The 13073-nt window shown below is 51.9% G+C and overlaps 2 protein-coding genes across 2 annotated transcripts; both read left to right on the forward strand.

The window, feature by feature from the left end:
- Positions 1-6454: 6454 nt before the first annotated feature.
- On the forward strand, positions 6455-7851 carry J4E79_001557 (uncharacterized protein; the record flags this gene model as incomplete). Its single annotated transcript, XM_049350466.1, has 2 exons — positions 6455-6505; positions 6553-7851. 2 exons carry the CDS (start codon positions 6455-6457, stop codon positions 7849-7851), a joined length of 1350 nt encoding a protein of 449 aa, XP_049215625.1.
- A 3283-nt stretch (positions 7852-11134) lies between these two features.
- Positions 11135-12723, forward strand: J4E79_001558 (uncharacterized protein; the record flags this gene model as incomplete). Its single annotated transcript, XM_049350467.1, has 3 exons — positions 11135-11209; positions 11254-12179; positions 12231-12723. The coding sequence occupies 3 exons, from the start codon at positions 11135-11137 to the stop codon at positions 12721-12723; spliced, it is 1494 nt and encodes a 497-aa protein (XP_049215626.1).
- Positions 12724-13073: the final 350 nt, after the last annotated feature.

Consider the following 13073-nt stretch of genomic DNA (forward strand, 5'->3'; position numbering starts at 1 on the left):
ATAAAATCTCGTACAACGAGCTGTTGGACTCCAACAAGTCCCATCAATCCAAGTCCCAAGCCCACTTGCTTCCTGCCTCCCATCCCATCGCGCAAGTCCTTCCAAGTTGAAGTCGCGGCTTCGGTATCATATTCGTATCGGTGTTCGTTATCGTACATGTGTTGGGTATTCTGCTCTCCTGCTGCCTCTCGACTCGACGAAAAAGATGGTGTCGATGCCGCACTCAGTCCCTTTGCCGCTCAAGTGTGTGTTGTGCGTTATGAGGGTAGCGGGGGCAGAGGTCGGTTTGGTGGTGGGCCCGGGCAGGGAGGAAGAGTTGTCAAGTATTTTGATGGCATGTTGATGATGTGTGTGGAGGTTGGTCGTTCGTTGAGGCTGTGAGACCTCAGAGTGTGATGTATGTTGTGGCTCCGGTGTGTATTGCAGTTGATGATGTTGGTGTTGATGTATAAACCAAGTGTGGTTGAGATCTTAGAAGATGATTGATCAGATAAGCTGGTGAGAGTGATGAAAGCTGATGGTTGGATGGCGATCATCTACAAGGGAAAAGTACCCTCCATATATACACACGCACCCCTACACGTCCTCAACACCAATCAAGGGGTTAAACCTGCACCCCCCAGTTCCAAAAGAATAGCGCATCGTCGCAATCAACGAACGATGAGAAAAGTACCGCCGATCGCCCGTAACGATCAGCATCCCATACCCACCGTAGTTCCATCAGAAGCAACGCGTCTAAATTGGGATTGGCCTCACCACCATCAGCGACAAACGTTAGCCAGGTTCAGGGTGTCTGCTTCCGCGGGAAACCGACCAGACTACGCCTGCTCGGTACCTTACAACGAGATGTGACGACAGGGAAACAAGGTTCAAGACCCTACTTCCCCCTCGGGGCGACTAGCATGCTGCTTTTTCTTTTCGCGAGCAGAGCTAGGAGTTTGAGAGGCACCGAGCGGAGAGAGATGTGGCTAGGAACTTGCTTTTTGCCCATCTAGCGCGCTTTTTCGATGGAACGGGAAAGACGAAGAGAGGGCCAAACGGGGGTTATGTGCTCGATACAGCTGTCAGTGCGAGCGAGCGTCTCGACTGGTCTGTCTCCACGTGCGTTCATGCTGTCTCAGACTCCGGGTGGCGTGGACGGTGGAGAGCTGTTGACTCTTACTTCACCGCGATACTGCATCGAGATTTCAGCCTCACCCGCCACGCCTTTTCCAAAAGGAACAGCCACACCCTCTGCCACACAACGAGGTGTTTCGATGCAAAGCGGTCCAGACGCGTTCTTTCCTACACAAGGCGTCTGAGCTGGGCGAGTAGGAAACGTTGTCGTCGGTACCGAGCTGGACTCAACAGTAACCCGTAGCCTGTGGCTAAATCTCCGCGCCTTGATTGTCAGCACAAAAACGTCTCAGCTCGTCCTTGTCTTCCTTCTTGGTGATCAGGCCATCATCGATTCATCGATGGGAGAGGATACAGGCTCGCTTCGCCTAGGGTCTTGGGCGCGAAACTTTCAGCCCTTTCTTCCTCCCTCCTACGCCGAACCTTCCTCAGGCAATAGTCCCTGCGTCTCTTTGTACGGATATCATGCCATGTCCCCTCTTTCGTCGGTCACTCCGAAATTTTACTGTCTTAGTCTTCGTTCTTGGCGTATTTACACGAAGACTAATCACGTCCGTATAGGCGGAATAAGTTTGGTCGTGGTAGAGATTGCGCGACGAGCAGACTGGTGGAAGTTACCCAAGCGCATGTATTTTAGCACCCGTGAGCTTATTTAGTAATGCTGATGGCTTCACGCGCCGAGTGAGCCGTTGAAACAGCGCGGGTGGGAGTGAACGTGGTGGAGAATGGTGCTTCCGCAATATCCAGGCTGAAAGAAAAGATGTGAGGCTTAGCGCATTTCCAAGTGTACCAAAAGATCGCGATGATTCTGTGCCGGATCGGACCCCCGTGGACCAATGGTTTCAAGGCTAGCAAACCTAGCTGATGACAGTCTCCCGCGGATCTGGCATATCTGACATCTGACGTGCCCGCGCGTTTCTGTCCACCTTGCTGCACGTGAAGAACTGCTCGTGTGCACTGGCCATGTAGATACCTTCGCCACTTGGGCCTCAAGATAGCCTGTCAACTCTTTTTAGTTCTAGAACTAGGTGTAAGCGACCTTGCTCCGCGGGATACACGTGGGTCGCCTGTTCCAATGTTGCAGAATGGCAGCCGTTCACAACTCGCTTCGGGAGCCAGTCGACCGCTGCGATATCGTGTTGTAGATGCCGATGGTGCGAGATCCGATGATGCCGCTCCGGCAGACTTCCCACAGTCTGGGACGCTGAAGAGTCGTCATATCGTAGGACCAAGCTGTGCCCCTCCTCTCCCTTCGAGGGCCCCACCAGGGGGTAACAGGCTATGTGTCGCGTTGCTGCATACATGGTACAGTCTTTTACCAATCATATCATACACTCGATAGCGTATTCTTCTGCCTTAGGTGTTGATTATAATCTGTCAACAATAAGCTCTCGTAGATACGCCATGCGACACACAGCCTGGCATCCCTTGATACCCCTCAGATGAGCCTCAACGCGACCAGACATAAGCGCTTTGTCGGCTCGTAGTTTTTACGCGATCATGGGCCCGCCTCCCCGTTAGCTTTACAGCTGCTCCGGGTACTACGAGGGCTTACGTTCCGCATAGCTTCCGCCACCCGTTGGTGTTGTGGTGGCTCTTGGTGGGAGCTGCGGTCAGCTCACCCCATTCTCACGCGAGGAGACCCAGAGTCTGGAATGCGGTGGCTGAAAGCTGTTGAAGTGGACGTTGGGACCGCAAGTGCTAGCTCGTTTCAGTTGCGAGAATTGACCCGATCGCGCTACTCTGTGATTCGACCATCTAAAAATCAGCTCATTGGTGGCATTCCAGTTAAGAGGTCTCGTCGATATGGGGTGCTGGGATATCGTTGCGTTAACCGATCGCCCGTACCGTCTACCCAGATTGTAGAGAACGCAAGCTTGAGACCAGAGGGCCAATCAATGGAAGGGTCTGCTTGGCGTGGCCTTATCGACAACAGAGAGCAAAGCCGCCGGAGGCCTTAGTGGGACCGGCTTTGATGACCTCCGTCGTGAGACTATTTCCTGAGTAACCGAGTATAACCGTAGTGGTGAGGGTAGTAGTACTCGGCTGCTTGTAACCAGAAAGCCAAGCTCGTTGACTCGTTCACAAAAGGACCGATATGAAGAGTTGGTCGTACGATAGTCGCGTGAAGACAAAGCGATGGTGCCAAGCGATGCTCGTTCAAAGCCTTGATGTCATTCATCGCTGACATCTTTGCATCTAATCGACCTGCTAGTCGGGTAGATGGTAGAAGATTTGACGGGTCCAAACTCCAAGGTACCTCTTGTTGTCGATACTGGGGTAATGCCGCATTCGATAGTTAGCTGACAGTTTAGATGGGTGGAGTTTCGTACCATATCAGTAAAATTTGATGTACGATGAGGTGTCAACGCACATTCGAACGACGATACTGGCTGACTTTGACGACATGGCGGCCATGGTTCACGTGAAAAGTGGATTATGGCGTAACTCAACCATACTGTGCAATAAAGACGATAGTCGTTGCATCCAGCTAGCATGATGAGTTGTCAGCAGGATTAGACAGCTGCAGCCTGCACAAGCCCAGCACGTGTTGTGTAAGAAGAGGATGACGCGTGGTAAGTAGATCTACAGCACTATCAGCCTACCCGACCGAAATTTAAAATACCAGAGTTGATGGTTACCAGGTTCCACCGTATCGAGGGGTAAATATTAACCTGGTAATGCCGAGACTCGTGCTCCGTATCAACGCTTACTCCCTCCGTATGCGTATTTCCGGAGCTCTGGGTATAATCGCGTAAACTGCTGAAGTGAGTATAGCGTTCTCACGTAGTGAGTAGCGAGTGGTTCATATGGTGGAGTCTGGACAACGGAAGGCAGGCTAACGATGAGCTTCGCCGTCAACGGCGCAAAGATGCGGGCCGCGCTTGCCTGCAAAGCACATGTCAAGATCTGAGGCCTAAATCGACGTGCGGTTGCTGACTGTGTCTATTAGGCGCCCGACGACACGATTCACGAAAGACGCTCCGAGCGAGACGGACGACTCATACAAGCTGCTCTCGTACAGCTAAGTTTCGGGAATATGACCTCCCGCATGCGGCGCATGCACTACAGGAGGCCATAGCAATGTCTAAATTGTCATCCGCTCTCGACGCATGCACATTGATAGTGCCGCTCGACTTCACGAGAAAGGGCGGTAGCACCCCATATCTTTATCACCTGCTGAACATCATCGTCGGGACCGATGTATGCAACGAAAGCCCTGGTATTGGACTGACGGTTCCTGCAGGCCCATCGATCTGGTCCTTCGAACAGCGTTGTGACCTGTTCCCAGGCAGGATCGTACCGTGGTACTCGCGATTCCGGCTCGGTCCAGCAACCACGTCGCGTTAGAAGACCGGGGAACATGTCATGGGAAAGAGAAACCCCAGTGCGTTGAAGTCAGCGTCAAAATCTGGGGTCAGAATGCGCTATGCACTTTGGAGTTCCCGTAGGCATCAAGTGATGCGCCACCTGGTGGATACTGGCCTTTGTCTCGCCTCTTAATCAACCCCACTTGCACTGTGGTACAGAGCACTATCAGCGCGATAATTCGGTCGGTGGCTGCTGATACTGATGCTGTGTTACTGACATGCTTAGGCCGAATGTAGGAATGGAGGCCGAGTGGCATGAAAGTACATCAGGGCCTAGGCGCAGAGGTCAGAAGAGATTGAGCGGCTTGTGTGAAAGGTAAAATTGCGCAGATCGGCATCTCCCGTGGATGGAAGGTACGAGTCGGCGACGAGACTTCAGGACGCAGGAACGCGTTCGGCACATGTGAGTGAAGGGTAGTGTATATGTTCATGAAGGAGTTCATGGGGATTTTGTCCTGCAGGGGAGCGTGGGGAGGGCTCCGAGACGTGTCCGGGCCATCTGCCGGGTCCGCAATCGCAATCGTTTGAGATGGTCTAACTGTTTCCGGCTAGCACCAACGCTATCGATCATCTCGACTCCGGGGATGCGGCCGCCCGGCAACTGCCTCTAGCATGAACGCGGGAGTTGGAAATGAGCTAATGGTGAGCATCCGCATGGTTCCTGATATCAATCGCATGAAGGGGATTGTTGGAATTGTCTTTGTCGTTGGCAATGCGGAATTTGCGAGTGGCTTGCCGCCCACATGTCATGAGGTGGGTGGCTCATCGCAGTACCACGAGAAGCTGATCTTGGGTAGTTTCTTCTGAATCAGCAACAAAGAATCTAGGATAAGTTTTGCAAGAGGGCCTTCGATGAGCGCTACTCGATAGTATAGCTCCCTTTTCTCTTAGATCTCGTTCACGGGTTTGTAGCCGGGCAAGAGGTCGAAAAGGCGATATTGTGACAGGCCTTACTTCCGGATTCCCCGTTCATGCTAAAGAATTGCATCCCAGACAAGGTTTCACTCCAGGGACAAAAGCTTGATAGTCGATAGAGCCAGGATTTCTCAAGATCCACCACAACACTGGGCATCTCTTGGCTGCGGACGAATAGGACTCGCCATTCAGATCTCAGTCGAGGTGTCATGCGCCTTTCGCGTGCGCGGGATTGGACCGCACACCCATTCGTGTATACCGCTATCGCATACAGCAATTCGCGCTATTCAGTGTCGCTTTTCGGAGATGGACGCATCTCGGTGACCGACGGCGAAAACAATGGCGTGTGGATATGGCCTCTTTCAAATTGGCGAGGTGATACACGTCTAGAAGCGTGCGTCTGGACGCTAGGTCTCACAGCCATCCTGGAAGCCACGATTTGTTCTTTCATCTAATTTCCTGATTGGAAAGTGAGGTCACGCGTAATGAATGTGGGACTGCGGTACGCCGGTTGGCGGCTGTCAGAAACCGACTTCGCGCGATGATTGAGATCGAGAAAACAGCCACAACAAACGCCCACCGGCTAGGATTCACATCTTCTGCCCGATACATACTACCTCTGCGCCTAGACTGATATATTTGACCTAAGGATTCGGGGCTACTGATTAACAAAGACATCCGACATCATCACCTTTCTAGTGTGCCACGCTTTCCATTTTGACATCTGTCACGCAGGATTAGGACTAGCATTCACCATCAGTATCTACCTTCACTTCGGTATAAAGCTCGTGTCTCCATCGCATCAATATCATCACCAGCACTTCACTTCTACCATCTTCACCTCTCTCTTCTACTCTCTATTCAAGATCTCCAACATGTTCAGCACCAACACTCTTCTTCTTGCCCTTGGGCTTGCTGCTTCCTCAGATGCTTTCTTCCGAATGTCTTGCCCGGGACGAACTGTCAGAGAGCGACTTGATCCCATTGTCAACCCTGGAGCCGTTTCTGGCCATGTCCACACAATCTCGGGCGGAGCCGCCTTCAAAGCCTCCATGACCTATGCAGACACCCGAGCTTCAAAGTGCTCATCATGCACGATCAAGGTAAGACAGTCACCTCGTTTTGGTGCTACATGACTAACGATTTGCAGGAGGACATGTCCAACTACTGGACACCCCAGCTTTACGTCAAATACAAGGACGGATCCGGCTTTGCTCCTGTCCCGGTCATGGGTGACCCAGACGACACCAACGGCGGCATGACCGTCTACTACCTTCAACGTCGAGGCACCAACCAGACTGAAAAGCTACACGCTTTCCCGGAGGGCTTCCGCATGGTCGCCGGTGACCCATTCACTCGCAGCTACGACGGCAGTCTTGCCGCCCAGGGCATCTCCTTCAACTGCCTTGGAGCGAACAAACCGGAAACTAACGGTTTCCCCGACTACCCATGCCCAGGTGGACTGCGAGCCCAAGTCTACTTTCCCCAGTGCTGGGACGGCAAAACCCTTGACCCTGCCGATCACAAGAGTCACATGAGCTATCCCGAGGGCAATGTATACAACAGCGGCAACTGCCCAGCCTCGCATCCTGTGCACATGATTTCGATCTTCTTCGAGATCTTCTACGACACTGCCCTGTTCGCGGACCAGTGGGTTGACGGCAAGCACCCCTTTGTCTTCGCTCAAGGAGATGCAACCGGCTTTGGCCTCCACGGCGACTTCCTGAACGGATGGGATGTGAAGGTACTTCAGAACGCTGTCGACAACTGCAACGACGCCGGGGGTGCCGTGGAAGACTGCCCAGCGGTGACCATGTTCACTGACCGAGAGTGCAACGACTGCAAGATCCCAGTATCCGTCAACGAGAAGACTAGTGGAAAGCTTGCTGCCCTTCCTGGCTGCAACCCCGTCACCTATGGCCCGCAACGCGCTACAGCAGGAAGTTGCCCGAACAGCACCACACCATCAACAGACGGCGGCTCCACCGACCACGACGACTTGACCGCGATCCAGGGTTGGGAGTACGTTGGCTGTGGCTCCGACAACGTGAGCGACCGCGCCATGAACGGTTCATGGACCTTCAATGACTACATGTCCATTGAGATCTGCGTTGACTACTGCAATGCCCGCGGCTTCACCTACGCAGCACCCGAGAACGGCAACGAATGCTTCTGCAACAACAGCCTCAACCCCAAGTACGCGCCCAAGGCCGGTATTATGGGCTCATGCACCAAGTCTTGTGTGGGTAATGTCAAGCAGATCTGTGGCGGTGCGAATGCGATGAGCATCTATCACAAGTGCTCTGGCGGCACTTGCCAGAACAACAACGATGGTGGTGCGGCGCCGGTGCAGAGCAAGGCCTCCGTGGCTGCTAGGTGGATCCCCCTGTCGACCATGGCTACGGTTGCAAAGGCTGCTGCAGCTACTCCGGTGGTTTTGTATGGATAGATGTAGCATGTGATGCGAAGGATATCTGCAGCATTGATTTAACAGCCTTGATATCGTCCTTTTAGGAGTTCTTTTCTTTGTAGATCTGCAAGCGCATCAGATATATGATTTGAATACAAAATATCCTTTCTACTTCACCCTCCTCACACCTGCTTTGTTGATGTCTGTGCGAGTGGCTTGCACCATCCGTCTAACAATAGATCTTGATGTTCATGGCCAGGTGTCATTTAACTTAGGAGGCGCAACACTATAGCGTGGACGGATGCAAGGTACCCGGCCGGCTAGCTTGGAGTGTGACTCTAGTTTGGTTGTCAATAGCACTAGTGTGCCAGCGCCCTGATCAGAGTGGCTGTGCAACCAGGCTGAAATGACCCTTGCATACCGGGAAGGCAGCTGAAATAACGCCCAAGAGCGCAAGGTAAAAAGCATGGCTCGCCGTAAACCGTATGAAGTAGGATGCTGGCACAAAATCTAGTCCGCGAAACTGATGCCATCGTCTTCGTATCTAAGCAAAGTGCGTTCAGAAGCTTGTCAAGGCTTACTATCTGAGCCAAGTACCTGCTGTTTATGACAGCCTTCGTGCTCCGAGCTCCGAGATGATCGTATCCTGTCACCATTGTCATATTGCTTTCCCAGTATCTCCCTCTCAGAAGCGCCATCCTCAACATCATAGGGATCAAGCATTCCGTGTTCTTGTAGTTCAAATCCAAAGTGCTGTCGTGTTGCCGATGGTCGAGTGGCTTCGGAACTGCCGACCAGAGAGGGGGCCACGTGTCTGAGGAATAGCCGCAGGGTTAGGAGAGAACCGGTGATGATGATGAGACTGGCTTCGATAAGACTAGTGGATCTTGTTAGTGAGGGATGCAAAGAGCTGATGCTTGACGAAAGCTGCGCACTTACATCCACAGACTAGGATAAACCGTGTCCCAGGAAGCGTCTTTGGAAGTCAACATCGGGGGAAGCAATGCAACGCGCACCGCACTTGTCACGCATGTACTAGCTCCTTAGTCAGTGATACCCGCGCGCTTGAACTTGAAGGCTTACATCGAGCCAACGCTGAAGATGCCTATCACCATAATCTTCCGCTCTTTTGACATTTGTAGTCGCAGAACCATGGGTATTGGTAGGATGATGACCATAATATCCGTGATGATGTTCAGCACCCCAGTAGCGATGTATAATGCCGCTTTGTTCAAACATTGCCCTTCTGTGATGGTGACGTCGATATTCTTCGTAAACGGCTTGCATGCTGCAAGTAAAGAGATGACAATCCCGACACAAGATCCGACGACAACAAATATGGTGAAGTACACTCCGGCGCGAAAGCCGCGCGCGGGGCTCAAGTTCAGGTAGAGACAAAGGAATGACAGCTTTGCGAAGGCGAGAGCTGGCGAGTATAGTACAGTAGTTGTTAGAGTTATCTAGAGTTCTGGAAGTTAGCTAACAATGCCGGCGAGGTTGCCCACGGGAGACCGACTCTCGCGATAGTGTTCAGTTGGTGGCCGGTAAGTTCCCACGCATGTACACCAATGAGCCCTGCTGGTGCCCTATCTATAATGCTGTTATGAATTTCGTTCCATAAGATAAAGGAAGCAGCGGACAGAACTTACAGATAATGAGTAATTGTACAGGTATCGCAAAGACCTGCCAATCAGCTCATGTCAGCCATGAGCTTTCTTCGACAGAAGAGTCGTGGAAACCTACCCATGCAAGGAGCAGGCAATCTGGCGCAGCCGTTAGCAAAGATGCATCGCGTTCACGGGAATGACTTACAGTCATCAGACGACAATTTTTTGACTAACACAGCTTTGGTGTAGGCTCGAACGGCCAAAAGAAACGTCGAGATGATCGTTCCCACGATTCCAATCCAGAGGATGATGACTTCACCTCGTCGTTGTGGGTTCTCGAGGTCTACCACGTAGTGATCCGGTGCGCGTACGATTGGCTGAGTGAGATCCACCATCTTCCTACGAGCGTGCTTGCTGTGGAAGCAGCCCTCAAATTGGAATGTTTTCAACAGCGCGAAGGGGGCATTACGTCAATTTGAGTCTGGCTGTCTCGCAGGATTCAAAACAAGCTGGGTTAGCAGATCCAGCCAAATGGTAATCCGTCTAAGCGAAGCAGGTTGATTGATCCGGACATTTCATGTGCCGCCACTGTGAGCGAGGCTGAGAGCATAATGCAATGCGTCCTGTCTATCCCCTGTAATAGCAATGATGAATCTCGATCTGATTTTATCGATAGCGCAACACTTCCGACTTAGCTTGTAGGCAACGTCGTGTTCAAGAAGCAGCACCCGCAGCAGTCGCCTTTTATATTTCCTCCTCTTTAACTTATATCTGTGTGTAGCATTTCTATCTCTTAGTTGCTATCTACTTTATCTTATAGTACTGCAGTAACGTAGAGTAAGACAAGCTACTTACAACTTCTGCAACATTAATAACCTTAATAAAAAGATACTCTTATAAATAAGAGAAATTGCAAGTATAATACACTTGTAGGCAACGTGTTTACTCTCAGCCTCATCCATCTTATCTGGGTGCACCTGAGATCTCAAGGTTATCTGCATCGAGTACCTACCCAGGTAAACTCTACACGTGTCGAATTACCCTTTATTCAACGAAATGATGTACAGTGGCTTGAATCAGAGCTCCCGCCGTGCCGCACAGCGGAACTGCCGTAGCGTTCCTGCTAGCTGAATCCTGCGGGACAGGGTCAGGAAAGGAGAACATGCGCGAAGGATGCAGGCGAACGGGTTGCGGGTCAATCATCTGCTCAGCCGTGTTCTTACTTGCTGTCATTGGATGAAGAGTTTTGTTGCTTGATAAGACGGCAGAGCCGCAACGGCGTTGATCCTTTCGTGGAGAAGACGCCGCAGCCGTGCTTCCGTTGACTCCAGAAAATGGCTGGGCGTTACTCTGTTGGGATTAGCGCCGGCTTGATTAGCAAGTTTCTCCGATGAATGCTCCCCCTTCCCCATTCCCTCCATGTTCACGATGCCCAGACTCGCCACAAATTCCACGGCAGACTCCAGATTTGATGTAGTCGAGTTGGTGCAGTCGGCACGGAGGCCTCTGCCGGAATGATCTAACGGAGCGTGGAGATCATCTTCGGCTGCTGCCATCCGCGGTCTTGCTGATTCGGTCAATGAGTTTTCACATCTCGGCGGGCATCTGGTCCACCTATGGGATCAGTATCAAAAGGCTGATGACCCGGTATCTTAGAAACTTCTAAGCTGTTTCGTCCTCCTCGTCAAGGACCATTCACCGCCTGTTCTTGCATCATGTTTTATCTGAGCTTGGCCTTGGGCACCGCGACCCTGCTCAGCGTAACGCGCGCCCAAAACGAATCCTACTGTGTAAGCTTCATGTTGCCTTGTGAGGCTGTTCTGACTTTCTTTAGTGCACAGCTCTGACTCAGAGTCCTGTAGCCAAGCGCGTAACCTACCCTGGTCAGAATGCGTACGACGCGAGTATTGCCTCTTACTTCGATGGAAAGAGCAGACTGTCGCCCAACTGTATCGTACAGCCCACAAACGCCGAGGAAGTGGCTACAATTGTCAAGGCTCTTACGACTGCCAGCACGCAGAAGACTTGCAAATTTGCCGTTCGATCTGGTGGCCATACTCCGATTCCTGGCGCCAACAACGTCGACGGCGGCGTCACAATCGATTTGCTGAACATGAATGGAACCACCTACAATGCTGGTTCTGAGGTAGCAAGCATCTTACCAGCGGCGCGATGGGGCTCTGTCTACGCAGCTCTTGAGCCATTAGGACGTATGGTGGCCGGAGGCCGAGGCAGTACCGTCGGCGTTGGTGGCTACCTACTAGGTGGTGGGATATCTCACTACGCACCTCGCGTTGGATTGTCATGTGACAATGTGATCAATTTCCAGGTCGTCCTTGCCGATGGTCGCATCGTAAATGCCAACAAGACGTCTAATGCTGATCTCTTCACCGCTCTCAAAGGGGGTAATAGCAACTTTGGCATCGTAACACGTTACGACATGGAGACATTTGAGAACGAAGACCTCTGGGGAGGTATCGTTTCGTGGCCGGCATCCACCGTCAACCAGCATTTCAAGTCGCTCGTCGACTTTGGTCTCGACCCGAACAGAGATCCAAACGCTGCTCTGATCCTCTTCCAAGGATACTCAACAGCGAGTCCCGTGAACGTCGTAAGAGCTGCGTTTGATTACACCAAACCCGTGGCTCGCCCGGATGCCTACAGCGAGTTTCTCGCCGTCAACAACACCCTCAGCGATTCTACCAAGATCCAGCCAATGAGCGCAATTGCTGCCGAGTTTGGTAGTGACACGACTAAACGGTACGTCTCTGCTGTCTTCGATCTAAGACTATCGCTAATACAAGCAACTAGAGTTCAATTCCGTACCCTCTCATACAAGATTGATTATGAGACTCTTCAGGAGACAGCGCGTCTCTACGACATCATGCTGACGGAGCTTCGAGCCAAGGCCTCTGGACAATGGCGCATCTCATGCTTGCACCAGGTCTTTGCCACAAGCTACACGGCGAACAGTACAGCCAGAGGCGGCAACGTGCTTGGGTTGGAACGCTACACTGAAAATTTCATTATGTATCAGTCGTACCTGCTTTGGTCCGAGGCGAAGGATGATGACCTGTTCATTACTCAGGGCAAGATGCTGACCGACGGCATTCAGAAGTTTGCCACAGAGAAAGGCACAGCGGTGGAGTACCTGTACCTGAACTATGCCGATAAGGACCAGGATCCACTTTCGGCTTATGGTGCTGACAAGGTGGCGTTCATGAAGAAGGTCGCGAAGAAGTACGACCCGACAGGCGTCTACCAGAGTCAATTGCCGGGCGGGTTCAAGATTTCTCAGGTGTAGAATTAACAAACCTACGACAGCCTACAAACCTCAAATAAATTACCCGATTAGGAAGGTCGCAGAAAGCGTCGATCATAGCAATGTATCTTCTTGCGTTGCACGTCGTGGAGGGCCCGGAGACCTTGCTGTCGTCGGCGCGAGGTTTGCCATGGATGCCCGCTATGAATCAGTACGTAACTTCACTGGTTGATCGAATCGGCTTCGCTTGGAACTGAAAGCTCCGCAAACGGATCAGTGTGATGGCTTCCTTGGGATCATGTGCAGTTTGTTTTATTCCAAAATGAACTTGTGTTGTTTTCACAAATATGTTGATGTTCTATCGAAGGTGATGGGCCTCGCTGCGTCGGAGT

Source organism: Alternaria viburni (assembly GCF_023758015.1).
Source record: "Alternaria viburni strain BMP 2772 chromosome Unknown scaffold_2, whole genome shotgun sequence".
Lineage (NCBI taxonomy): Eukaryota > Fungi > Ascomycota > Dothideomycetes > Pleosporales > Pleosporaceae > Alternaria > Alternaria viburni.